We start from the raw sequence: 26,100 nt of genomic DNA, 5'->3' as shown, positions 1-26,100 counted from the left end.
TAGATGCTAATGAAACATTAACCTACACCACAGTGCAGTGAATGATTGCTATTTACCACAACTGAGATTGTTATCTAAGTTGTGGATGGCTATTGGTCAGTTCTTTCGTCTTTATTTATTCAATAGTAGGGATAGACAATGATAGACCCTTGTTTGCACTGCACAATATGAAGAGCTTGTACAAGTAACACACCTTACACTGAAATGAAACGCCTCTACAAAGTATTGTCACAAATTTCAAGCAGATCTTCTCCACCAGATGCCACACAAAGTGTTCACTTGCCATAAAACCCATCATCCATTATCCAATGTGCTATGGCTGGACAACATATTTGATTATGTAATTTGATAGCATGCATTGCAATAATATTTTTCCTGTCGAGTCTGTCAGCAATTATTATGTTCAAGAACTTGGGCATTTTTTTAAGTGCACCATTAGCCATGACAATAAGCCTGAAAGGAAGGGCTATTTTCAAGCTTGAAAATTCAGATGAGCACTTCTGTTCACATTAGGAGATAGCTCATTGCACCTAAGTCATCATAACTACTGTTTATGCTGGCTGTCAGCTTGTGCCACTCTTTATCTTTAATAAGAATTTCATATCCATGTATCAAACAAAGAAAAGAGTTTCCTTTGATATGGAGTGCAAGACATAGTTGATAATAAAGATTATGAGAGGACCTAGTATGGAGCCTTGTGGAACACCGCTGTGTTTTCATCTGCAGGGTGTTTGCTGGTAGTTTACTGGAATGTTCCAGTGACTGATTTCCCAATTGGCAATCAGAAATAAGATTTCAGACTAGTCAACTAACAATTTATGTAACTCGGCTTATCATGAGATCTTAGCATCTGTAGGTTAACATCGTCAAATTGGTTTGCGAGCATTGCTTATGTTAGAGGTGTAAGCTCCGCATGCCTTTGGTCCACCTTCAAGGTTAACATCCACATTCCTGTACTGGTTGGTTGGTTATATACCATTTCGATCAAAAACAACCAGCACACAACTTCTCCAGAACAAGTTATTGTTTATAATCATGGACATTAAGCTTGTGTCTGTCTGATTTGCTGGTTGTCGTTGGTGTTGATGTTAAAGCAAAGTAGCAAGTGTTTTTAATCTTTCCATCAACTTAACATGCACATCCCACTGTTGTCTACAGAAGCTGAAGGTGCTGTTCGCTGTGGGCAGTGATGGAGAGGTCAGCGAGCCTCTGGAGGTCAGTGCTCTCAGCTGTGACTCAGTAGAACAAGTCAAAGAGAAAATCCTGTCCACCTTCAAGGCCAAGTTTGGTTTCCCATACAACACTGCACTCAGAGACGTTTTTATCGGTGAGAATCAGACCTACCTGCCGTTGTTGTATTTTGTTATACTGATACACTGATAGAAATGCATCTTACTTTACCCTATAAACTCTTCTGTTATCTTTTTTTTCTACTCGTTGCCCACTTTGCTGTGTTAATGACAGTTAATTGTCTTTTTTAATGGTTGTACTGTGGATGTTTTGGTTGTGTTGTCTTCTTCTGTTGTGTCGTCACATTTGGTTGTGTTGTGTTTTATGTTGTATAAATATGTCTGTCAGAATACAATTTAAGTTTCTGTGTTTGTATTTGTTGTCTGTGGGTGATTATTTTTTGTGTTCTGTTTAGGGATGTCCTTACCCTGATCGTAAGTATCAGATCAGAGGCGTCAGTAAAACTTAACGATCCATGTTCACTCGACCTCATAAACTTTATTAGAAAATAATGAAATAATGAGTTTTTCTTTCAGGAAAGATTTCTGAAAAAATCCCATGGGAACAATGGTAATTTTTGTCTTTTTTCTTTTTTCTTGTTAGTAACTCAAATGAGGTTTCAAAAATGATCATGGTTGAAACATGATTAAATGCAAAGTCAACCCTGTATCATTAATCACATGTGAAAAAAATTCTGAGAACATTTGATCATCAGTCACTTCTTCACCAGCCTCCAGCATTTCCACTAAGACCACATTTTCCAAAATACTTATTGGGACGTCTCTAGTTGTGTTGTACATACTGGTTGTCTTGTCTCCATTGGATTGTGTTGTCTGCATTTTCATCATGTTCTATGTGCTTGTTATGATGCTGCTAAAGGATATTTTCATTTTTGCTTTTGCTTTTTACTATTTCAGTATTCATCCATGAACCGCACTGTGTTGCACTTTCAGGGTGACTGTATTCATCTGTGGAGGATTTCAGGCTTATCAGAGCTATCTCTCTTTTTTCCTCCAGAGTTTGAGAAGGATGGATCATTCATCCCTCTTGAAGAGGTCGATTCAAGCTCAGAGGTTATCGGGGACGTGATGATGCTAAATACACTTAAGCATTACAAGGTAAGAGGCAGAGTCTGAGGGGGAGTTTGGGGAGTGTGTTCTGTGTAGTGAAAAACTGACGAGTAATACTGTGGCAATTTCTCATGTACAAGTGTTATACATTTACAATGTAGGGGTTAACTTTATTTTTTATATGTTCAAAAAAGTTCCAACTTTAGCTTGTAAGGTGTGGGGAGTCTGTATGCTCAGAATAACTACACAGATGTGGAAAAATAGAGTTAAAATCATCAATAATCAAACCCCAGGCTGTTCTTTTTTTTTTTTTTTGTGGTTGGATATTTCATTAAACATAAGGATTTTTTATATAATAGTTTGTGTTTCTTTGCACTACAACAAAGAGAAAACTCAGATTTGGTGTAATTTATGGTCAATTATGCTATGATCTTACTGGTATTGGGGTATGTGGTGTATGAGTTTAACACCCCTGAGTTACAGGGTCTCGACTTTGCAGACTGACTGTATTAAAGGTGAAACTGCCGAGGTGTCACTTCGCCAAAACAACAAACTGTGAATACAAGTCGGTTGAGGCACTTCCCTTTTCTAGCTTTAAGTGTTATTGTTGCTGTCTCTACCTATAGATGAGGCTGTCATAACAATTAGCACAGTAAATGATATCAGCTCATGCAAATACAAATCCTGTGAAAGTCCAGTTTTGACTCATGGTCTCCTTCAGCAAACAACAGATTTAACTTTGGACTGAGAAGATTTGTCTCAGAGAGAGCTGATGCAAAGCTCTCATCATTTTCACTGTTTCAATACTGAAAAAAGAAAAATTTCAACATCCAAGGAGGAAAATATCCTGGAAACAGCTCTTTTAGTGAGACTATGGCTTTTTTTCAGTATGCAAAAACTTGCACAATCTGCAGTACTTCAAAATACCCGGAAAATTTTTCAGTATGTTGCTGACTAGTCTACTGTTTCCCACAATTCACGGCACTAACCCAGTTTGTCTATACGGTTTTGGTGAATTACCGCCATCTACTGGAATGAGTCAGCATTATAACTACAATACAACAACACTAACGAGACACACATCCACCATATGTGGATTATATGGAAGTGTTTTCTTCATCAGCTTCATCAAATGATATAACTTTTGGTATAAGAAAAGAAATCACGAATGATGATTCTGCTGTGATATGATCAACTAAATAACTAAATGCTGAGATCTGCCCATAGATTGTTCTGTACACCTATAAATAAGGCAAAAAAAAAAACCAACATCATCATCTGTAGCTCTATCTTCCAAGACTGGAAACCTGAGTACTATACAACAAAACAGACCCAACAGAACAGTCATACTACATACTACATGCAAAAGTAGTAGGTAGTATGTGGAAAACTGCCTATGACAGCCTAAAACAGCCTACGTGTATATTGTTTGTCATAGTCAAATCAGAGGTGAGAAAAAGAAATCCAGGATACAATGTGTGACGGCCCAGTGCCCTGAACTGTGTTGACCAACAGCCATCACCAATAGTTCAACTTAATTTGTGAATCATATTTCCTACAAATTAAATGAAACTACAATGACGGAACATTAAAGAGCAATGTATTTACAGATTGGCTGATCAACACTGGTTGTAATAAGAGTTCAAGAATAAATAAATTCTAAAGGTCTGAAGTCTTCCCCCTCTACAGTTTACTGACAAGTGCGAAATATCGTCTGGTTTCTGTGGTAGACTGTGGTTTCATGTCACCTAATCAACACACTTTCAACAACAACAAAGATGAAACGTCAAGACTCCCTGCAGCCCCCTGCTCTCAGCACATGTGGTTGAAGTCACTTGCAGTGAAACTTTAAAGACAAGTTGTTTTATTAAATAAAACTTCTTTCTCCTCAGTGCGACTCTGTTTTTTCATCCTCAGGTTCCTGATGGAGCAACAATCAAAGTGCTGTCAAGGAAAACCCATCCTCCTCTGAGTCCACAGGGAAGTCTAAAGGGTGAGGGCCAGAAAGGCATCTCTTTTTTTGTTTTTCCAATACGTGACACAGTCACCTTCAAGAACCACAAACAAGAGTTAGATCAGACACCCACAGGTCATGTTTGTGTATCTGCAGAGCAAGTGGGGAGTTAGCAGAAGCAAAGAGAGTCGAAGCAAGAGGAAGGGAGTCTTTCTCTGTCCACAGGGCAGAAATATGTCCACCAGCACTACTGCAAACTTAATTTAATTAACTTAATTTTTTATTAGAAATATATGGTAATAATTGGTGTCTGTAGCTTGTATTTACACTTTAGACCAACTAAAAAATGTTGACGTGGGAAATTGAAGTTTATTTTCCCTGGTCTCAGTTAATCCTCTGACTACATCAAACTAGAGACAATTAAATATTATTTTAAATGTGTTGGGACATGAGGTGTGATGGGCTATTGTTGAGCATATACTGTTTGAATGCAAGTACGCTTGTTTTATCTTTTGTTTGTTTGTTTTACATTTTCCAGCCCAGGGACCACAGATGAAAATTAGCTCTGTCGCTAAATCTAGCTTGACAGCTTTCTTGTTTTGGATGGTCCCTGTCAAATAAACCAACTAGAAAAGCACTCAGAGAGCGCAGGCCTCCACCAAGCATATTGTGATTGTCACCAACACTTTAGTCCTACTTTAATGTTATACTCCCTTTCAGCAGACTGTCTGCTACAATTTGGTGTAAGTTGCAGGATTGTATAATAATTTGTTACCTGACAGTGTTATAAATTATGATGACCCTGTACATATTTCATATCTTAGTATCCAGAATATTGCCAGGATCTGGATCGTACTTTTACATCTGTCAGAAATTATGGTGACCTTGTCTTGCATTGTTTTGCAAAGCAAAACAATGTATTTATCATCAAGTTATATACACATATGTGAAAACAGCCCTATCTCACAATGATAAAGAATCCTTTATTGGTTATCCGGATCACCACCAAAATTGAACGTTTCAAACAATTCCTGAAAATTTTATTCAGAGCCTTTGGTTACTTTTTGGGTTATGTTCACAGACAAACAAACAGACAGATCAATGCTCCCAAAAATAGTTAATTATTACATTAAAAAAAAAAGTCACTAACTCAGCGTCTTCTATCAGGATGTTTTTCTCAACTTTCAGCCACTTTTTGCAGCCATTCATTAAACCAGTTGTCATCAGGTTTCTATAACTGGATCTGGTATCAAGTAACATGACTTGACTGATGAGTCAGATGTGGTTGAAAGTTAGGAACAGAAAATGAAACCATCTTTGCACTGGTGCTTTTTATTGTTTTGTGTTGGATGCACAGTTTCTTGGGTTTTCCAACAAAGCTTGAAATTCAAAGTTAGGTTTGGTGCAAAGGGATCATGTCAGCCAAGATGACAGGCTATTATTTAACAAGTCACCCATACGAAAAATCTATAGCAATCAACCAACTGCAACATAGAAGAGGATACATCTTATTTTGTCTGAAAATGCTCACAGTGGTGTTTGTTTTTCTTTTCTTCCTCCTACAGATGATGAAAACTTCTCTGTCAAATATTTCCACTTGGTAAGAAACTGTTTGTTCATATAAACCTGATCAATGAGTCAGTGATGCAAAAACTGCTGTTTACTTCATACCTGTGAAAAAAATACTGAATATGATGCTGAAATGTTTTTTCTGTCGTGCAGATTGACCCAGACATAGAAGAGGACCAGAGGAACCTGGAGAGGAAGAAGTTAAAGCTGAAGGAAGTGCACCTCACCAAGCTGCTCTCCACTAAGGCAAGAGGAAGCAGTTAAAAAGAGTCTTTCATTCTGAAATGCACAAGAGCAGAACTGATTCTACAGCCTGTCTCTGCAAACGGTTATTTTTACTGTGGGCAGCAGTTTCTGTAACGTGTCAGAGACAGATCGTCTGCTTCCTCTGTTTGCAGCATTAAGCTCAGAGTGTCTATATTTGACACTTCAAATGTGCTTTTGTTGCACCTTCACACTCAGAAAGGAACTTTTTTTCAGTTTGCTAAGCTTTGCACTTTTTTTACATGGAACTTAGAGCTTTGATCTGGCTTATACGCACATTTGGTGCCACCTCATGGAGCAACATCACCATACGCACATTAGCTTTAAAACATGTAAGTGTGGTGACTACAGGCCGTGCAGCTGATGGTTCCCTCAGGTACTCTGGCTTTTTAGTGGCATCCAATACAAAACTGTAGGCTTGAGTCAGAGAGTGGGTGTGAAATATCATCATTTAACTTTTTCACTGGTCTGGAAACTAAAAATCTCAAAAATCATAAATTTCAAACATTTGCAATTTAAAGCGAATCGGCACCCCAAAAATCGTAATAGAATGGAATCGTGGCGACCTGTCCGGGGTGTACCACGTCTCACAGCCAACAGAATTTTGAATTGGCTCTGGCCTTACATGACTCTGAAAGGGTCAAGGTGGTAAATCTAATGGATGAAGTCAGCACACCTCCCACGTTTATGTGCTATAGTCCTCGTCAACCAGACACGGCCATTTGTTCCCCACATTTCCTGACTCTGTATCTAATAAGGGCAGAAATGCTCATAAGTGACTTTTGAAACCCCCATTAAAATGTTCCGAAGCTTTTCTCTTAGACAAAGGTAGACAAATTTTTAGCTTTATATTCCAAGTAGCTTTGAAATTCACTGACATTTATAGAGGGATTTTTTGTTTATCAACAATGGCAGATGCGCGTGCAACTAGGGTGCAGATGCACTGCGGAGTATAATGGTTTGTCAACCGATGTGGAGGAGTTAACCACCAAAAAACACATTTTTTTACTTAATGTCATCCCTTTGACGGACAGCAAACTGCTCCCAGGTTTGGAAATAGCAGTGAGGGGACAGAAGAGATCAGCGAGTGAACAGATATTAGGTGGACTGATTTTTATAGCAGAGAAACCCAGCGTGTACCCAGAGAGGACACTCAACTCTCACTTGATGCTCATGACTGCATTATCCGTGGACACTTATCAGACTGTGACAGACCAGGATGTAAACACTGTTTCATAATATTCCCTGATTTTACTTTGGTCATAAATTCTGTTTCTGTTAACCATAATTTAAAGGTTCACTCATTATTTGCCGTCCATACTGAGTCCGTGTTTGGTCAGAACCTCAGCCCCAAACCAACTTTTTCATTAAATAAGCAAAGTCAAATCTGTATTTTGAGTATCAGCAGTTATTAATGCTTGTTTGCAGTCAAGCCTGGTTAACTGAGGTTGGATAAAGAATACACATAATTACACACACGCAGACGTCGCTGGTGTATCAGTGTAAAGTGTGACCCTGATAAATGGTGACTCTCGGCCGTTAATCACGGCTGCCGTCGGCTAAAAGTCACCAGTTAGCATGGTCGCTATTAACGTCGAAACATCGGTTGCGCTGTAACGGTCGAAACTTGACAGAAGTTGCCTCTATTGTGTAGTATTGTTTTTAAAAGCTGTCCACAGAAAAAAAGTACATTTTAATGCTTCCAACGAGTTGAATTTAGTGTTTTAAGAAACGCTAACTCGTCTGAATGAATGGAGCTACATGCTGCTTCTGCGGTCGAGATCATACAGTCTATGGTCGAGATGCGTGCGCATCTTTATGATCACGTAGACAGATAATCCGTCTTTACTTTACTTCTCCAAGAATATCTTGTCTAAAATATTATACGAGTGCAAACAGTGTGAGTGTGTCGTTTATTAAAGTCTTGAGAATGATTTTTGGATAACAATTAGCAAGGCAACATTCAAAGGGTTATTTGTGCACTGCAACTACTATTGGATAGAATTGACTAGAATTGACTAGAATAGATTAGAAAGTGCAGTATTGCAATAACAAACACTATAGTAATAATAATAAGAAATTAGAAGTTTAAAGAAATATGGAAAGTAAAAAGTAGAATGATAAGTAAAAAAAATAAAATGACCAGGACTCTAACCTCTTAGTCTTTCTCTTCCAGGTGGCAGTGCATTCATTTGTGGAGAATCTGTTCAGATCTATTTGGGGCATGCCACACAGTAAAGCCCCGCATGCTGTCAAACACTTCTTTGACTTCCTGGACACTCAAGCAGACAACATGAAGATCACTGACCCAGATGTGATGCACATCTGGAAGACCAACAGGTAGTTCTTGGTTCTAAAAAGAAAAAAGTAAACAAGAGCTAAGTCATGTGGTATGTGAACTCAATTTCAAACCTTAATGATGTTTTCTTGTTCTTACATAGTTTGCCTCTGCGCTTCTGGATCAACATCCTCAAAAATCCACAGTTTGTTTTTGACATTGAGAAGACCCCGAATTTGGACGGCTGTCTGTCAGTCATCGCTCAGGCCTTCATGGACTCTTTTTCTCTCAGTGAGATACAGCTGGGGAAGGTAGGCTCCAAAAAAAAGTTTTAAAGTAGAAGAAAGCACTACAGATATAAAATGTGAATCACAGACAAAATACAATTCAGTAACACTAAATTTCTGACACTGATGTGCTCCAGCATGCTCCAACCAACAAGCTCCTCTATGCCAAAGACATCCCCAAGTTCAAACAGGAGGTGAAGGTTTACTACAAGCAGATCAAAGACCAGCCACCAATCACAGACTCAGAATTCAGGGACTTCCTGCAAGAGGAGTCAAAGGTGATGTTCATTTCAGCCCAAAATACCAAAAACATCATCAGTTTCAGTGGTTAATGATGAGGGCTTATTTTAACTTTCAGAAACATGAGAACGAGTTCAACGAGACCGCAGCCCTCAAGGAGCTCTTCAAGTTCATCAAGCCATACTTCACAGAGGTCAGTCCCTTCAGTCTGGAACGTGCTCTCACAGGGTTAGATGTGTTTACATTTTACACATGTTAGGGGGGCTCCCATAACAGAAAAAATCCTGGGGAAGGGAGAGCACACCTTCTCTCTGTGCATGTATGAAAAGCTTAGGCAGGGTGAGCAGCAGCAAAGACCCCCAAGGGTTCAGAATAGAAGTCATACATATATTTGGCTTTAAGGCTCTGTTCTAAGAGCTCCCTACCCTTCCACTTCACATGTAGAGAGGCAGGGGGCTCCAGTAACAACAACAACAAAAAATCCTGGGTTGGGGGGAGCACACCTCTTCTCTGGTGAGCAGCAGCTCAGGGTAGAACGAGCATCAGCAGCAAGTCATGCGACTCTTGTACAGTCAGACACAGCATGAAGAAAGAGCTAGGGTGGAGAGGGGTTGAAAGTGGTTTTCAGGGGAAGCAGCTAAAGCTAAAGCAGTTTTCATGGACCGCCCACTTTGCTTTTTGCTGACTGGATGTGTCAAAGATCAGCTGATGTTCTGTGGGCTGAGCCTGAACTGAAACACTGTAAACTGTAATGCCCTAGTTTCAGTTTTACATGATACAGCTCCATGAATTGGAACTTTAAATATCGGACTGGAGATTTAAGCTTTGAGCTTTTTATCTGTCATAAAAGTCATCAGACCTGTCTTAGTCACCAGAGACAAAAAATCGAAGCTGAGAAGTTGTATGCTGTAGTGAACGGACACAGCCTCACGCACATCAAGACCAAATGGAAAACAACCTGACATAACAAAATCACGTGTCTTTCTTTTTGCCTTTTTTGGATGTGACTGACAGTGTCCTTTCTGCCTCATGAGCAGGTTCATGCTCCCAGCTTCCTTCATTATTGCAGCTCCTCCCTGTATAAAGACACATTCAGCATGTCGACACAGTTAGAAGTGACTTCATTTGTGAAACCTCTTGTCGCATGTTGGCAGAGGAAATGAGATTTCGGGCCCGCTGATTTTCTTTCGCTTCATCTTTTTGGCTGTTTCCTGTTCACTTCTTAACTCAAAGTAGGTGCAGAGGGGCTCTTGTTGTTATCTGAAAATGGTTTTTTGTTTGTTTACAGAAACCAGCTCTATACACACTTGACTTTGTAGATAAAGGAAGTCAATTTACAGGTTCCCTGAATTGACTCTGGTGGCTTTCAGTGGCAGCTGCTGGTCAGACACTGACCCTTTCTGCTAGTTGTTGGTGGCGTTGTTGCTTCTTGAACTAACTTTGAAAAAAAAAACAGAGTCACGTGAATGCAGAGAAATCTAAGAAGTATAAGTCATGTCTAAGAAATGTTTCTTTGTCTTTCCTGCAGATCAAAGAGAAGCTGGACCAAAACGGAGCTCCTGCTGAGCTGATTGAGCAGCTGCATGAAGTGAAAAACTTATTTGACAGTCAGAAAAGCTGCTCCTGGGACTGAACGCCGCAATTTTACTCAGATAAATGAACTATGACAGATGCAGGGAGGAGAAAACTCTTGTGAGGCCATTAGGAGAGGACCGAGGAGGCTTTGGTACAGTCTGCAGCATCCAGCAAAGCACTCTGGGACTTTAATGACTCAGTAGAGAGATAAGTCTCAGCTGATCAGATATGATGGACTGATGGATGTCTCATTCTGCATCCAAACTGTGAAGATCCAGCTACTTTGATGACTTGAACAATTCTGATGCAAAATAAAACTGACTGTTATGACTCATGAGCCCACACACAAAGAAAACCACAGTAAGATTTATCTGTGCATATTTTTTTCTGTACATTTCAAGTAAAACAGAAGTTGGTATCAACATTGTGCAATGTGTATCAACTCAGATGGATATTTTTTCCTGAGTGTTTGAAGAGAAAATGTGTAAACAGCAATATAATACAAAATCAAACCCTGAGGACTCGTGTCATTAAAAATGCAGCAGTAATTTGTAGAAGTCCTGCAGCACTTTTGTTGGCATTGATGTGCAAAGGCAAGTCCAAGGGTTAAGTAGAGGGGTCAAAGGTCAGGCTGGGGAGCGTGGTCACGGTCTCTCTGCACCAGAGATCCCAGCTCTTCCAGCTGCTGCTGCTGGGCGCTCTCCAGGTCCTCCAGCCTCTGACGGAGCAGAGACAGCTCCTTCTGCTGCTGCTCCTCCTGCAGGACAGAAAACAAGATGATGCTTTAATGAGCCGCATTGGCTGCCTTTCTTCCACTCTGCCCAGCCAAAAAAAGGCGCCATTGGAAAAAAAAGGTCACACATTCTAATATTTTGTTGGACCGCCTTTAGCTTGGATTAGCTTTGAAGCTTCTAAAATGTCACAAGATTTATTTCCATCCAGTTTAGCATTAATTTTTCACCAAGATCTTCATTGATGATGGTAGAGTCTGGCCGCTGCACAAAGCCTTCTCCAGCACATCCCAAAGATTGCAGAAGCTTATCGAAACAATGCCACAGTGAATGCATGCCATTATCAAAGCTAAAGGCAGTCCAACAAAATACTAGCATTTGTGACCTTTTTTTTGGCATCAATAGTTATAACGGACTTAAAAATTGTTGATGCTGCTGTCTCTTTTGCAGCATCCAGAAACTTTCCTCTGAAACCACTTTGGTTTTTCCCCTCCCTGAGTTTACAACCCACGTGAAAAAAAGGTGAGATCTGGTTACTTTCAGGTTGAGTTTTTGAGTGTAAACAAAAACAAAGTGAGCGGTTTCATATCCTGGTTATTGTTGCTGCGTTGTGTGAAAAGTCTGCTCACTGGTATATTGGAGAAAACTCCTTCAGACCCGAGGAGGAGGAAGGGAGTGGGTGAGGAGGTGAGGAAAGAGGGTCCAGGGTTGTAGGATCCCTGGCCGCCCAGCAGGAGGCGTCGAAACTCATTGTGTCTCCGCTGCAGCTCCTTTAATCGTCTGCTGAGCTGAGCCTGCTCCTCTGAGAATGAGGAGCGTCTGAAGGGACACAGAGAAAATTGACTGAGTCATCTGCAGTATCCACACAGAGACTTTTTTTTACACACACACCAAAGAGCTCTGGTGACTAAAGTAACATGTTGCTATGGAGGAGAGTAACTTTGACCCTAAAGGTTGACTCAAATCTGTCACCTTGCAATAAAAATACAGGAACTCACTTCTTAGCTGCTGCAGCTTCCAGTTCCAGCTCCTCTACCTTGGCCTCTAGCAGCTGGACCTTATCCTTCAGTCTCTTCTCTTTGTTCTCTGTCTGAGTTTTCCTCTGTGCAACACACACACACACAAAAACACACAGACGTAATGTCTACAGAGTCTTATTACCCATTTCCACAAACCACTGAGACAGAAGGAGGTGAAAGGAGCAGCAGTACCTTCTTCTGGGCCGCGGCTGCTCTCTGCAGCTTCTCTTTGACCTGAGAGTATTTCTGCTGCAGCTCAGCCTCCTGCTCCTGCAGCTTGTGTTTCTCTTCCAGCCACTCCACCCGTCGGTCCTCCACCATCCTTTGAAGGATCCAGAGGAGGAGACAGAAGAGAAGAGAGAGGGTGTTTGAACTGAGGGGACTTATGAAAAGACCTGTTTTAATGGAGAGCAGACGGACCTCTCCGCCTCATGTTGGCTCTTTTCAGCCTGTCCCCGGCTCATCCTCAGCTCCTCCCTCAGCCTCTCCAGGGTCTCTCTCAGCCTCTTGTTTGTCTCTATGAGGTCACTCTCAGAGTGAGACAGCGTCCCCAGCTGGACACTGAGCTCCTGGTTCTGCTGTTGGGACAGACAGATGCAACACATTCATTCCAGCCACAAAAACTCCTGTTTTCTCAAACGGGCTGCAGGACTGAAGACACTCTAAAGGAGGTGATGTAGACTCACCTGCTGTAGGTCGGCTATTTCTGCTTTCTGTCTCTGCAGCTCCTCGAGTTGGGAGCTTTGTTGTTGTAGTTTGGTTCTGTTAGACACAAGAAATTATAACATAATAAGAGAACGAAAAAGAGCTGAACTTTCTTAAAGTAACTTGATGTTATTTTCTGAGTTATGAGGTCCCCATAGCCTCAAAGATTTTATTTAGAGCAGTTTACCACAAATTCTCGTGTGGAAACTGAAACTTATGTGCGACTAACCACAGACCACAGCGGTGTAGTGCATTCTCTCAGAAACTCCAGTTCTTTTCTTTGAATTTGCTCCAGAAAAAAAACTTACGCCTGCACAGGTGTTTGAGTTAAATGTTATGAGATAACTGAATCTCGGACAGACAGATAAACCACAAAGAGCAAAGCTGACCTGAGGTTTTGCGCCTCCCTGCGAGCTGCCTCCTCTCCTTGTCTGGTATTGCGAAGACGCTCCTCCCATTCCTCTTTCTGGGTGTCACCTGCCGCATCCTGCAGCGCTCTTTGCTGTTCGAAGGCAGCAAGACGGTTCTCCAACTCCAGCCTGGCAGACGCAAACAACATAAGCTCATCTTGGAAAACAAGTAGAGTGTTCTTCATTGGTTTTAACTATTAAGATCACATGAAGCCTGTCTGAAAGCCCCACAACAAACCATAAATACATGACTTAATTACTACAATATAAATGGTTAAAAAGGGTCTATGTTAAGTGCAACGATTATAAAGGAACTCTCATTCACTGTCTGTGGGAATGTTCAAAGATACAAAGATTCTGGAACGATATTATTAACTGTATGTCTAAAGTATTTAATGTCAAGATTCCTTTTTGTGTCAAACTTTGTATACTTGGAATATATCCCAAAGACTTTGCATCTACAAAGAAACAAATTAAAATGTTGGACTTTGGACTATAACACGCAAGAAGAGCTATTGCATTTAATTGGAGGAACATAGAAGGTCCCTCTGTAAAACAATGGATAAAAGAGCTGTTGGAAAGCATCTAATTGGAAAGACTGACCTATATAACCAAAGGAAAACTGGAGGAATTTGTACTTTTGCAGGAGCCATATATGCACATATGTTTATGAATGGCTGTATATATGTATGCATTTATATTTAAGTATATGTGTATACTTCTATGTTTATAAGAATATATGTACTTATATGTTACTGAGGCACATGCATGTGTGTACATTCAAACGTATATATGTGAATACATGTGTATGCATATGTATTTATGTCAATTGGTGCAAATCTACTGAGTATGAATGCGTGTGTATGTGTAGATGTTTGTAGTTTGATCTATGTTCTTTATAGTTACTACAATGTACAGTGTTTGTTCACCTGCCATTATAAAAACTGAAAGCCAATAAAAATATTATAAGAAAAACTATTAAGATCACTTCTGTGATTGATCAACATCCCTGTCTGACTTTTCAAACACATCTACTTTCAAAATGAACTGCAACCAAACGATGGACAAAAGCTGATCCTCACTTCTCCTCGTGTAAGGCTGCAGTTTTGCAGAACTCCTCCTCTCGGGCAGATTGCACCTTCCGGACGATCTCCCTCTCCTTCTCCATAAGCAGCTCTTTGTGCTGCTCCACTGCAGCGTTTAAAACCTCCACATCTGTCTGAAGACCTGAGACACAGCAGGAGAAAACTACTTTACTGCTCTGCTCTGTGATGAAAAGGTTTCCACAACTCACATTACAAAGCATACACTTCAAAAATAAATGCAAGATACATGTTCTATCAAGTGTGTGTATTTGTACCACTTACCATCAACCTGTCCCTGCAGTGTGTCTTTCTCCCTCTCCAACTCCCCTTTCGAGCGAGCACACTCAAGTTTGATGTTGGTCACCTCCAGTTTATGTGCATGCTTCACACTTTCAACCTTACAACGAAAAAAAAGGGTGATTTTTTTTACCACATGTCCTGAGAAGTACAGAAAACACCAGAACAGACAAAACACACTTTTTTGATCGCGTTCATCTTGGGCGCTACATTCTTTGATTTTAACTTTTCCACAGATTTGAGTTTAAGTGGAGAAAACTTGAGTTTAAAACATGTTACGCTCTTGCTAATAACTGCCTGGTTGTCAGGAATACTGGCAATTTTGATAAGTTGGCTTAGTCAGGATATAGTTTTGATTTGTGATCCTTATTTGTGATACAAAAGTTACTGTAAAGTAACACTTTTACTTTTGTTTCATGGTGGCCCTGTTAACTCCTAATTTGAAAGGAAAACAAGTTTGAAAATAAAGGGAGATATTGAAAAATTCAGTTTGCATGATTTTCAGTGTTCAAAATTTGATCATGTCAGATGTGTTTTTTTTATTTTTTTATCAATATTTGTATCGGATATCGGCCAAAATTTTCATATCAGTGCATACCCCTAGTAAGAGGTCAGAGGTCAGAGAGCAGCGTACCTGGCTGTTGAGGGAGTTCACCTCCCGCTCTGCTTTGTGCAGGCGGCTGGTGAGCTGACTGTTCTGCTCATAGGTCTGACTGAGCTCACCCTCCATCCGCTCCAGCTTCATACGCAATGACTGACGCTCCGCCTGTCACATCAACAACAACCACATCAGGTAACAATGCCAAGAAATGTGTCTGATCTCTCAGTCATGATGAGATGTCTCACCTCCAGAGACTTCACCACCGCCTGAGACTCTGACAGCTGTCTGATCTGAATGCGCTGGACGCTCTCTGCCTGCTGGCCTGAGTTTTCTTTCTGAGCGTGGAGCTCGGCCACCTCTGCCTCCAGGCTCTTCAGCCGCACATGGAGCTGGGCTTTCTCTCTCAACAGGACTTCAACTCTTTTCCCATCACGTAGCGGGTCTGAACTCTGGTACTGAGCCACCAAGTCCTCCCTGTCTTTTTCCAGACGAGAGATCTGACAAAGGAAAGGCTAATTTAGGCTTGTCTGCACTTTTATACCTGAATTATAATGTATTTAGAAATCTAATCAAACCAGCCAATCAACAGATCTACCTCTGTCTCATAGCACATCTTCTTCTCCTTCAATATTCGGGCGTGTTCCTCTCTCTGGTGCTCAAACTGGGACTTGAGAAGGGTAAAGTCATACCGCAGCTTGTTGTACTCAGATCTGTACTTCTCTGCCTCCTGCAAAGAACCACAAGGACACACACACCCACACACACAAGGAGCAATCAGACAAAATGCAAAAAGATAAAACCCTCTTGAAAACAGGGACGATCACTGATTTTCAAAAGGCAATCAGCACTAATCTCTTGATCACTGCACCAGACTCAAAGTCAAAACTGTTAACATAACTGCTCAATTTTAAAGGAATAGTGCCAGTTTTTTTTGTCTAGTAGAAAAGAAGATGAATGTGGATTATTTTTGTACATTTCTATCATTAAATTTCCAGTGATGGTATAAAGCATTAAGAACCATTTTAGCAGCAATCCCTTCTTCAGTTTTAAATACACAGGAACAAAGTCTCGGAGACTGACAGACAACATAAAGAAAATAAAACCATCTCACCTTCTCAAGTTCACTGAATCTCTCTCTGACTGGAGCCTCCATCTCCTGCTGCACCTGAGCTCTGAGCAGCTCCAGACGCTGTGGGCTCATCACCTGATCAACAAATACACACAGAGAAACAAAACACATTTATGTTAATATATTTCAGAGTATTAAACAACTAGAGTTGTCAAATACATAGATATCATACTTGAACAAAAAGGGTTAGTGTTAAGGCTGACCCAGGGGCAAACAGAAAGATTTTTGAAATGATGATCAGGTGCTGGAACAAAAAAAAAAAACTGATTACACACTGCAAAAAAAATGAAATCTTATTAAGTGCTTTTTTTCTTGTTTTTAGTAAAAATGTCTTTTTTGACTTAATATGAGCCATATTCACCTGACCAGTCCAGAAAAATGTCTTGTTTACAGTAGTTTGAAGACAAAAATGGGGTTTAAACTGGTTGTGACAAGAAAATCTCCCAGTTGGTTAAGAGAAATGTGCTTGTCAAGATTTGAATAATGTCTAAATAAAAGCAGATTACTCTAACCCCACTGGCAGATTTTTTTTTACTTGTTACAGCCAGTTTAAACCTCATTTTTGTTTTTAAATAACTAAAAACAAGACATTTTTCTGGACTGGTCAGGTGAATGTGGCTCATATTTAAGACATTTTTACTAAAAACAAGAGAAAAACGCTTGATAAGATTTCCGTTTTCGCAGTAAATTCAGCACATTTTTCTATGATGTCCTACAGTAGGGGTCTGCAACCTGTGACTCTGGAGCCTCATGTAGCTTTTTGACTCCTTTGCAGTGGCTCCTTGTAACTTTAAAAAATATTATCAAAATATTTTATTTTTTTTTTCTTAAAGAGGGTATTAATGATAACAACACAGACACTAAGTAAAATCATGATATAACATTTTGTACTAAAAATGCATCACCTATCGAAATAAAGCTTTATTTTTTTGCAATTCTTTAAATTTTGGGGGATTTAAAAAAAAAAAACTTTTATTGACATATTTTCAAATTAAGAAAAAGAATTCAACATTTTTTGAAGATTTAGCAAATTTGGGGATTTTTTTTATACAAATCACCCTTTTTGCAGTTTTAGAAAATTTTATCATTTTTTGGAAATTAAGAAAAAATTTAAAGATTAATTATTAAGGGGGTTTTTTTGCAAATTCATGACAATTCAGCATTTTTTTTAAATATAAAAACTTTGCACATTTTTTAATTTTATTTTGAAAAATTCTATTTTTTTATTTTCCAACTTATTGAAATTTCATAAATTTAGCACATTTGTAAAACCTATGATGTTACAAATGTGTTTTTTTTTTCCTTAAATTTGCAAATTTGTTAAAAATAATAAACTAAGAAATCACATGTACAAATTTATAAACACAAAAACTTCTCGTTTAGATAATCATTCACTTGATTATACACTTTTTTGTCTTAATGTGAAGATAAAGTAGATTTTGTGGCTCCAGAATGACGTTTATTAAAGTAAGCTGAGGCAAAACGACTCTTTTGAAAGTAAAGGTTGCAGACCCCTGACCTACAGCATCATTAGTAGATTAACCTTAAAACAGTAGAAGCTGATATAATCTTGATTTATAACATTAAATTTAACATGACATAGTGAAAGCATTTATTTATCCCCTACAAGCAATCTTCCATTCTAAAGCAATCAAGTTAAGATTATACTTAATACGTAGTTCCTCTTAAAATCAAGTGTATGTGCGGTGTAGATTTTGCTAGATAGAGGGTGGTCATGCAGACGTCATAAAAACTAGAAATTAACCCCAGGTCCGGACACAATTTGGTGCCAGCCTCCCTCGATTCTCTCTGCACATTTCCTGTCTCTGTCTCAAACTGTCTTTTCTGTCAGAGGCTACACCGCAAAAACTGATTGTTAGTAAGAAATGTCTTAATAAGCCACATTCCCCCTGAAAAGTCCAGAGAATGTCTTATTACAAGAGACAACATACAAAATGACACCTGAATTTCTTGTTGCTTATCAAGTTTTTGAAATAGGAAGAATCTGTTAAATTACAAGACAGTAAATGACTAATTTTCCCCAAAACAAGAAATATTCTAGACCTGTCAGGTAATTACAGCTTATACTAAGGTGAGTAAGACATTTCATGAAAAAAAATCAGACATGAGAAACATGCTTCAGTTTTACTTTTTGTAAAATAAAGAACAGGGGAGTTAACGATGCTACAATAACAGGTGAGAAAAGTAGAAAGAAAGAGTAGAACAACAAAAATAAAGGATTGCCCGTTGGAATTTTTCTCTAATTACCTTCAATCGAAGCTCTTCCAGCTCTCTGGTTTTGTCCAACAGTTCTCCTCGGAGCTCAGCCGTCAGCAGCTGCATCTGCTCCTGCTGAACCTGCTTGTCACTCAGCAGGCGCTTCAGTTCACCCTGCGCCTGTGTGAACTCATCCTGCAAGCTGCATTAAAGAAAAAGTTCAACCAAATAGAAAACGATGAAGAATGACAAAAAAATAAGTAGTTGTCCATTGATGGTACTCTTCAGTGTTATCCCTCAGAATCTACACACATCATGAAACAAAATAAAGAGTCAAAAGTTTTCCTTTCAACAGATTTCTTCATACCTAGTGTGTTCAGCCTTCAGTGTCTGGTAGTTGGTCCGATGGTGCTCACTCTTCATCCTCTCATCAATCAGCATCTTCTGCAGCTCCATCTCTGCTCCTCCGAGGCCAGCAGACAATCCCAGCATGGCAGCAGACCTCCCCATCCCAGGCTCCAGGTTGGAGGCAAGAGGGGCTGACTGGCCAAGGGCGGAAGAAGTCATCTCACCTGTGCAGGAAAGATCTTGAGACAGGAGAAGATACAGAATTACACTGATGAACAGGTGTGACTGTGTTAGTAAGCAGGCATGGCAGTGATGCCTCTGTCTTTTAAAAGTGGAACAAACTGCCAACCCTCTTCTTAAATAGGATGAGAGGCTGTTAGAGGGCAAATTTAGACCTGGCTTTGTTGTCTGTTAGTTACCATGGTGGCTTTGAGGGGAGTCCCACAGCCGCTACTCGCAAATCACAAACACTTAAGAGGCAGAGCAGGACTCAAATCAATCTCAAGTGATTAGTTAGCTCCTCTGTCAGGCTGTATTGTCTGATTGCAGCAACTGAGCACTTCGTCCACACAACAAGAAGCATCCCACTCATCTGAGGCTGTTCTTGACCCGCGTATCACTTACTCAGAATGAACACATATGACCAATATACTAAAACAGGCGTTAAAAGAGGGAGACTGGTGTCAAATACAGCTGGAGCAATCATGTTACTGTGCAGGGTGACGTCCGTTGACATGGAGCGTCTGAAAAACATCGAATCCGCATTATTGTTGCCAAAACTGTTAATATGCAAGGCCTTGCCTGACTGTCAACAAATGGGTTTAAACTTAGTAGTTTTATTTCTTAAAGCATGTTATTAAGAACAGAGTTTCTCTGCTTGCAGCAGATGCTTTAAGCATCGAGTTGTTTTTAAAAATCGCGCTCTTAGCCCCGCGACCTGATATGCTAATCCCTGCTTAGCGTGTGGCTAGCAACTCTGCTGTGTCCGTCTTCGGACACTCACTTTTTCCACTAACACTGTCAATGACAAGACGTTTGAAATGGCAACTTGCATGACATTTCAGCTGGACCTTTTAAATCCACTGCGTTTAACAGCTCTTGAATAAATGAATCATTGTGTGGAATTGTTATGCTCCAGCCTACGTTGGTAGCGTCGAGATGGCAACTATTAGCATATCCGAAATGTAGCTTAACATTCGACTTTGGCACAACTCTAGTGCCGTACAAATTAATATCGAATCATGACTTCAAAAAACTGTGCAGCCACTCACTTTATGTTGACCTGGACTTCTTAGTTCCCCTAAAACTGCTAGCATTGCTAGCAAGCGTTAGCCAGCTTATCTTTGGACTACAAACTGTGGGTTTATGGGAAGTTGTGCTTCCTTTTTTTTTGTCCCAGCGGAGCGCGGACAACTTTTAAGTGCCTACCGCCACCTACTGCACACGTCTGCAATGACATGCATTTTAACATTTTCTTCTCGATTATTCATATCAGCCTCATGCCACATTGATAGATTAAAAACAACCTCAGCCATTATACCTCATTTTCGTACAAAATCACACTCACATCCTGCCGTTTTGACTTTTCATCACAGGAGACATTTTAAAAGTGACTTTTCACCTAGTTTTATTGAACTGTACCTCCAGTTCAATACTTATTCATTACAGGTGTTCCCGTTTCTCTTTCCAATGGCAGACAAGAAATGAAGTTTTATCTGTCCAAAAAACGTAAAGACCATTTAGTTTAAGTCTCAGTCTCTAAAATCTGTGGCTCATCTTAAAAAGCTAGAAATACCTTGATTCTATGGCCATTCAAGCTTCTCAGTGCTTTTGGCCTTTGGAGGTTTACTTTCCACAGTGAGTTGGTCGCTGGTAGCTAACACTTGACATGGAAATATAAAGATAGAGGAGAAAAGAGATGATAAGTGAATGTCTTGCTCACTGAATGAATAAACCAGGAACAAAAACAAACTTGACATGCAGATGTTTTAATGTAGTATTTGTGACCTTTTAAATTCATTTAATTCAAGTTACATCTGAATTTTTTAATATGTTAACAATGTCAACAATCTTGTGATGAAATGACAACAAACGGAGAAGCCAGACAAGCCAAACAAACATGACATGAGGAATGTAAATAATACTGACAGTATGTGAAGGTACTTAAGGCTGTGTTCTTAAACAAAGAGCTACATAGGAATGACAGTAAATGAGTTGGTTACAAACAAGAGCACACTTTAGAGATCCTTATAAATTTGTATATGACAATCTCACAGTGAAAAGTAGTTCAGCCAAAAAAAAAAAAAGAGCTCCACCATCAAACTATGATGAACACGATGAAGCATCCATTACAAAGCTCTAAGGCACCTTTTCTTTTGACAGGTTTTAAATCCTACTTGTTGTTTTGTCTACATTGTATAACTAAAAATGACTTCTTGAAAAAAGCACATCAGACCATTCAAGTGGTTAAGGGTTCTACGCAAATGATCTATTTACAAATTAATTAAATACTTAAAAAAATAAATTAACAAACTATCAAGGAAATATACAATATCTAAGTGGTGTTACAATGCCAACTTCCTGAGTGCACATATAGTATTCTTCAAAACATGCTGTCATTGGTCCAGACATTTTCAGCTGGAGCTGCAAATAAGAGCGGGAGATGCATGAGACAGTTCAAAGATTAAAGCATGAGAAAGTGAAGTGAGCAGAGATTATGAGCATATCTGTGTCACCTGTCAGCAGCATCCTGGTCAGCTTTATCATTGTCTGCTTTTGATGTTGATCCTCGTAATTTAGTGGGGTCTGAAAAGACAGATCCAAGAGGTTGTCAATATTTTGATTTGATGCAAAAATAAAATCAGAATAAAATGGAGACAGGCTCCTCTACCTTGAATCCAGCGGATCTGTGTTGCAGGGCCGTAGCCTTGCTCGTTTTTTGCAGCTATGCGGAACACAACAGCCGGTCTGTTGGATGCAGAGCTGTCGATGTGGGCGTTGTCGAGGTGGGAGGAACTAACCGAGCACGACATCTTTGTGCCGCGGTAGATTCTGATGAAGGCCATCTGACCTGGACGCTCTGAGCTACTGGAGCGGTTCTTCTTCACTGCCAGGTACATGGAATACTCTAGAATCCGACCCGATGTAGAGGTAGGAGGCTCCCACGTGATGTGGACTGAATCAGTACCCTAAGCGTTAAGAGCACAACTGATTTTATTTGTTTGGAAAGGATCTAAAATAACTGATTTTCACTTTGTTTACTCACTGTATTCAGAATTTTTCTGAGTGTGAAAATTCTTGGTGTCTCACCTTGGTGATTCTGACAGCAGAGGGCGCTCCAGGGAATCCAGGCTGGCAGGTTTTAAACTCGCTGACTGGACTGAAGTCTCCTTGCCCAAAGCAGTTGATGCCAGCGACTCTGAACCTGTAGGTTTGACCTGGACTCAGCTCCTGCTTCTCTCTGCTCTGGTAGTCTTGAGGCCCTGGCAGCTTCTTCTGGAGGAAGCAATGATGGGAAGGCAAAAGGACTTGCAGTGAAAAAAGCGCACACACTAACAACATGCATTCTGAAGACAGGCGTAGCGACAGTAAAATCAGGCTATGACAAGAGAAGCACTCCAGCATTAAGAAGCTTTTGCTTTCACCTCTTTGGTATTTGAAGTCCGACTGCTGAGGGCAGCAGTTGATGGCTCACTCTCAGCAGGAAGGAAGTAATGACGGACCTCTGAGAAGAGTGTTTTGAAGACACCGACATCAAACCAAACAGACTCCCCTGGATTCTTCTGCATTTGGAAAGTTTAGAGTCTTAGATTAGCTCAGGTTAGATCATTGCGCTGGTTACCACTGTGATGTAGTGTGTCTCACCTGATCAGAGTGGGTATAGATTTCAGCTCCTGGATTTGTCTGTTTGTCTGAAAAAACAGAGGCACATCCTCAGTGAGCTTCACTTCTCTGTCAACTACTGTTTGTTCACTGCATGTGCATGTTACCTGTCTGCTGTTGAGACGAGCTGCTAATCTCTGGCGTTGATGTCTGTTGTCCAGCACCTTTCAACAACAAACAGTCAGTGAATCAAAGAAACTCAAACACTACAGCTTTTGTAGTGCTGTAGGGCAATTAAAAAAATTAACTAATTAATTATAAGATTTTTAATTAATTAATCTAATTAATGGAATTTTAATCACATATCTGCCTAAGGTCCCCAAATAAAGAATCTGAGTTCTAGGACATTACAAAACTGTTGTGCATGACTAATCAGATAAAGACACAGAAAGAGAAGATTTGAACATCCACGTTTTTTTTCAACTGGACAATATTAAAACGTCTGTATTCGCTGCCATTGACATCCATAGACGTCAATTTGATGTCAACCGTTTACTGCGTCCATAGAAGGAAATTGTGTGTTCAGCAGGGGGAGGCAGGGTCTGGTGGAGCTGGTCAATCAAAATCATGCTCGTAAACTTTTGTGGGTGAGAGCGGTGTGCTCTTTGATGAGAGATCAGCATGAATATGAGGAGAAGATTTGAGATGACAGAGACATAGTGAGACACTGCAAGTCAGAAAAGTTTAGGCAGTTCACGCTCGAACTGAAGATGTGTCACAGTGCGATGGTGAAAAAATACGACAGAGATCATGGAGAGGCCCAAAGGATGAAGCGCCTGAGATGAGTGCCATCAAAAAAGTATGTTTGGTCCGTTTTTTTGGCTCAAAACAAGAACTGAGACATAAAGGTTTTTTGTTTTAAAACCAGCTGATGGTGTTCCGTCTGGAAAAATACCACATCTAACATAGCAGGTTTGCTACTATTGCACACAAATCATCTCGATTAAAGAACTTCCAGTTCACTCATTAATCCCATGACTTACTGTCCTGCCCTGTTTCACAGCTCCTCCCTCCTTCTGCTCTGCCCTCTGCTGATCCATTGGATGTTTTTTCTGTAGTTTCCTTTTGGGCTGATGAGACCTAAAGAGCGGAGGGAAAATTAAAGCAATTTTTTTTTTTTACCAAACAGGTAGCAGTGAACGTCTGATTTCAACAGAAGCTTAGTTTCCGCAAAACTTTTGAAGAAAAACAACCCAAAACAAAGCATCTCTCTCAGTAGTTATATGTTCCACTAATGGACATGTATGATTCAGCAAAAACTCATAAAACCAACACATCTGCACTTGTCAGATTGAATCAGTTTTATATAACAATCTATGCTCTGATTTAAGTGTGAACATCAGTTAGTTATACCTGTGCTGATGCTTTTCCTTCCTGGTTCGTGGTTCCATCAGTTTGTGTCTGCAGGGACTCCACACCTGAGAGGAAGACTTTATGATTTTATACAAAACTGTCTTAAAATGAAAACTTCCACTCAGATAATCAGGATATTTATGAGTACTCTTCTTACCAGCAGCATCTTTTTCCTTCCCCTCCTGTCCGTCTGCTCCAGCTCCATCAGTTGCAGTGGTTGTAGGTCCACTACCTGCAGTGCTGAGAGGACGTACAGGCTGGACCTGAAGGATGTAGCAGTCTGCTGCTGCCAGGGGGCGCCACGCCACATGAAGCATGCTGACTGTGGATTTGATGAGTAACACAGCTTCTGGGATGCCAGGTCGATCTGAGAGCAGACAACAGAACCTCGTTTTAATTTTCTGACATTTTCTCCTGTCAGGAACAAAAAACCCAGAAGTCATGATTACAAAGAAAGAAGAGAAGTCTCATCTTTCTCCAACAGAGCTCTGTCAGCTCTCACCTGTCTCCAGGTACCAGAGGTCCTTGCAGCAGACTTGGTAGCTCCAGCTCTTACGGTAGCCATCGCGGCCACTCCAGATATAAAGCCTGGAGCCAACAGCAGCAGCACAATGGCCAGCTCTGGCTCCTGGTCTACAGGCATAAGGATCATCACTGGGGGGTCCCTGGCTTTGCAGCTGGGACTCGATATCGTTCTGCAGCTCTGGGCCCAGGTCCTGCCAGCTCATTGTGTCTGAGAGAAAAAAACAGAGAAGCAGTGAACTGAGTGATGATGCAGGAAACTCAAATGACTTATCCCATAAGGCTTCTCCAAACAAACCTGGTTCAAATGTCAACTTTTGTTTGAGCAAAAACACCACATCTCTCCAAAGCTAAAGCAATTTCCATGCTTTCTGAGACTTTGCTTTTTTGATAAGTGTAACACAATGGTGGAGAAATTGACTGACCTAAGTTGAGTACATTTAAAGAGTTGGTGCAGATCCATTCTTTTCCTGAAGCGTTGTGTTTTTCTGACTCTGGAATAGGAACCCAGCCGCCAAAAACATACATCCTGCAAACAGAGGGACACTCTGATTTGTAACAAGCTATTCTGGTTGTGTGACAAACAAAAAATCAGACATGTGCAAACAGAAAAAGGGATCTCTTACTTGTTTCCAATTATGTTTGCAGAGTGAAGGCTTCTGGGAAGTGGCTTGGAACCCCTGGTATCCGGCATGGACCAAACCATTGTGTCTGTAAAGGGGGGAAAGGATGCTAAAAAGAATAACATATCCCAAAGAGCTGCCCCTTGATGGCTCCAGACGCACAAAATAAGCAGAGCATGATTTTATATTCACGATACAGGCAGAAGAGTTTTCAATCTTCCTCTACAACACATGCAAACTGATTTTTTAAGTAGCATTTACTGTAATTTATTACTGTTTAAACACTGTTAAAGCTCTGAAATATCAAAATAAACCACCTAACCAAGACTGGCATACTAGAGACAGGTATGGATCTCAGGGTGAGACATTCTTTTTCCATTCAAAGAGATAGATTTTATATAATTAGGACCACATGCTGCCACACGAATGCATCTTAATCAGAGTCTAGACAGATTGCTGGACACATTTGGTCTTTTTCAAAACCCTAACCAAGGTAAATGTGATGTCTTTAAGATTATTTATATGATCAGCTTTGCTAACGTACATTAGCATTAACTTCAAGCATCCTTTAATTTGATGAAGCCCCCACCCTGTGCCTTCCCTCTGTTTTTCCCTTTCTGCTAGCTTTAGTTATGTCCTGTAAATATGGAATAAAGATAGTAAAACAGCAGCAAGATTTATTTAAAGTAAAACTAATTGTTTAGATTTGCA

At 40.1% G+C, this 26,100-nt stretch overlaps 3 protein-coding genes across 7 annotated transcripts in view; 1 reads left to right on the top strand and 2 right to left on the bottom strand.

Moving 5' to 3' along the window:
• plxnc1 (plexin C1) overlaps nucleotides 1-10,558 on the top strand; it is a 30,888-nt gene extending 20,330 nt beyond the window's left edge. The window contains exons 22-31 of the mRNA XM_074697826.1: nucleotides 1,159-1,327; nucleotides 2,248-2,348; nucleotides 4,218-4,293; nucleotides 5,820-5,854; nucleotides 5,977-6,069; nucleotides 8,264-8,427; nucleotides 8,529-8,676; nucleotides 8,790-8,930; nucleotides 9,011-9,085; nucleotides 10,421-10,558. Coding sequence (XP_074553927.1) covers nucleotides 1,159-1,327; nucleotides 2,248-2,348; nucleotides 4,218-4,293; nucleotides 5,820-5,854; nucleotides 5,977-6,069; nucleotides 8,264-8,427; nucleotides 8,529-8,676; nucleotides 8,790-8,930; nucleotides 9,011-9,085; nucleotides 10,421-10,525 — 1,107 coding nt within the window. The 3' untranslated portion in view covers nucleotides 10,526-10,558. The remainder of the gene's footprint in view (nucleotides 1-1,158; nucleotides 1,328-2,247; nucleotides 2,349-4,217; nucleotides 4,294-5,819; nucleotides 5,855-5,976; nucleotides 6,070-8,263; nucleotides 8,428-8,528; nucleotides 8,677-8,789; nucleotides 8,931-9,010; nucleotides 9,086-10,420) is intronic.
• A 527-nt stretch (nucleotides 10,559-11,085) lies between these two features.
• On the bottom strand, nucleotides 11,086-20,382 carry cep83 (centrosomal protein 83). 2 transcript variants are annotated; one of them, XM_074697832.1, is made up of 16 exons: nucleotides 20,281-20,382; nucleotides 19,029-19,248; nucleotides 18,713-18,863; nucleotides 16,427-16,519; nucleotides 15,911-16,042; nucleotides 15,561-15,812; nucleotides 15,349-15,480; nucleotides 14,700-14,814; nucleotides 14,415-14,559; nucleotides 13,312-13,461; nucleotides 12,904-12,979; nucleotides 12,638-12,795; nucleotides 12,410-12,539; nucleotides 12,197-12,300; nucleotides 11,828-12,017; nucleotides 11,086-11,224 (listed from the first exon to the last, which is right to left on the bottom strand). In XM_074697832.1, exons 2-16 carry the CDS (start codon nucleotides 19,226-19,228, stop codon nucleotides 11,087-11,089), a joined length of 2,166 nt encoding a protein of 721 aa, XP_074553933.1. In that variant the 5' UTR covers nucleotides 19,229-19,248; nucleotides 20,281-20,382; the 3' UTR covers nucleotide 11,086. The 2 variants fall into 2 exon arrangements, with proteins under 2 accessions (XP_074553933.1, XP_074553934.1); XM_074697833.1 differs by having other exon boundaries at nucleotides 12,638-12,792.
• A 457-nt stretch (nucleotides 20,383-20,839) lies between these two features.
• hcfc2 (host cell factor C2) overlaps nucleotides 20,840-26,100 on the bottom strand; it is a 6,825-nt gene continuing 1,564 nt past the window's right edge. Inside the window, exons 5-17 of one of the 4 annotated variants that reach the window (XM_074697827.1) lie at nucleotides 25,393-25,477; nucleotides 25,192-25,295; nucleotides 24,747-24,977; nucleotides 24,402-24,611; nucleotides 24,245-24,321; nucleotides 23,875-23,971; nucleotides 22,999-23,055; nucleotides 22,874-22,920; nucleotides 22,654-22,791; nucleotides 22,319-22,504; nucleotides 21,900-22,197; nucleotides 21,745-21,814; nucleotides 20,840-20,891 (exon numbers count right to left, since the gene is read on the bottom strand). In XM_074697827.1, the coding sequence (XP_074553928.1) occupies nucleotides 20,855-20,891; nucleotides 21,745-21,814; nucleotides 21,900-22,197; nucleotides 22,319-22,504; nucleotides 22,654-22,791; nucleotides 22,874-22,920; nucleotides 22,999-23,055; nucleotides 23,875-23,971; nucleotides 24,245-24,321; nucleotides 24,402-24,611; nucleotides 24,747-24,977; nucleotides 25,192-25,295; nucleotides 25,393-25,477 (1,637 nt within the window). In that variant the 3' untranslated portion in view covers nucleotides 20,840-20,854. Of the gene's footprint in view, nucleotides 20,892-20,973; nucleotides 21,653-21,744; nucleotides 21,815-21,899; nucleotides 22,198-22,318; nucleotides 22,505-22,653; nucleotides 22,792-22,873; nucleotides 22,921-22,998; nucleotides 23,056-23,874; nucleotides 23,972-24,244; nucleotides 24,322-24,401; nucleotides 24,612-24,746; nucleotides 24,978-25,191; nucleotides 25,296-25,392; nucleotides 25,478-26,100 lie in introns of those variants that run through there. The other 3 variants (XM_074697828.1, XM_074697829.1, XM_074697830.1) reach the window with 3 other exon arrangements.

Source organism: Halichoeres trimaculatus, unplaced genomic scaffold, assembly GCF_033239565.1.
Source record: "Halichoeres trimaculatus isolate MK-OKI-2021-1 unplaced genomic scaffold, fHalTri1.1 fHalTri1_scaffold_21, whole genome shotgun sequence".
Taxonomy (NCBI): domain Eukaryota; kingdom Metazoa; phylum Chordata; class Actinopteri; order Labriformes; family Labridae; genus Halichoeres; species Halichoeres trimaculatus.
Note: the sequence above shows the minus strand (reverse complement) of the source record. Positions and strands in the feature narration are given on the sequence as shown.

What these genes read in the sequence shown, in the direction of transcription:
- cep83 (XM_074697832.1), bottom strand. Translation starts at nt 19,228, where the DNA reads ATGACTTCTTCCGCCCTTGGCCAGTCAGCCCCTCTTGCCTCCAACCTG. An exon ending in AGATGTGCTATGAGACAGAG is followed by an intron (nt 15,813 to 15,910) that starts GTAGATCTGTTG and finishes TTCCTTTGTCAG; the next exon opens with ATCTCTCGTCTGGAAAAAGA. An exon ending in GAAGCTGCAGCAGCTAAGAA is followed by an intron (nt 12,018 to 12,196) that starts GTGAGTTCCTGT and finishes GTGTCCCTTCAG; the next exon opens with ACGCTCCTCATTCTCAGAGG.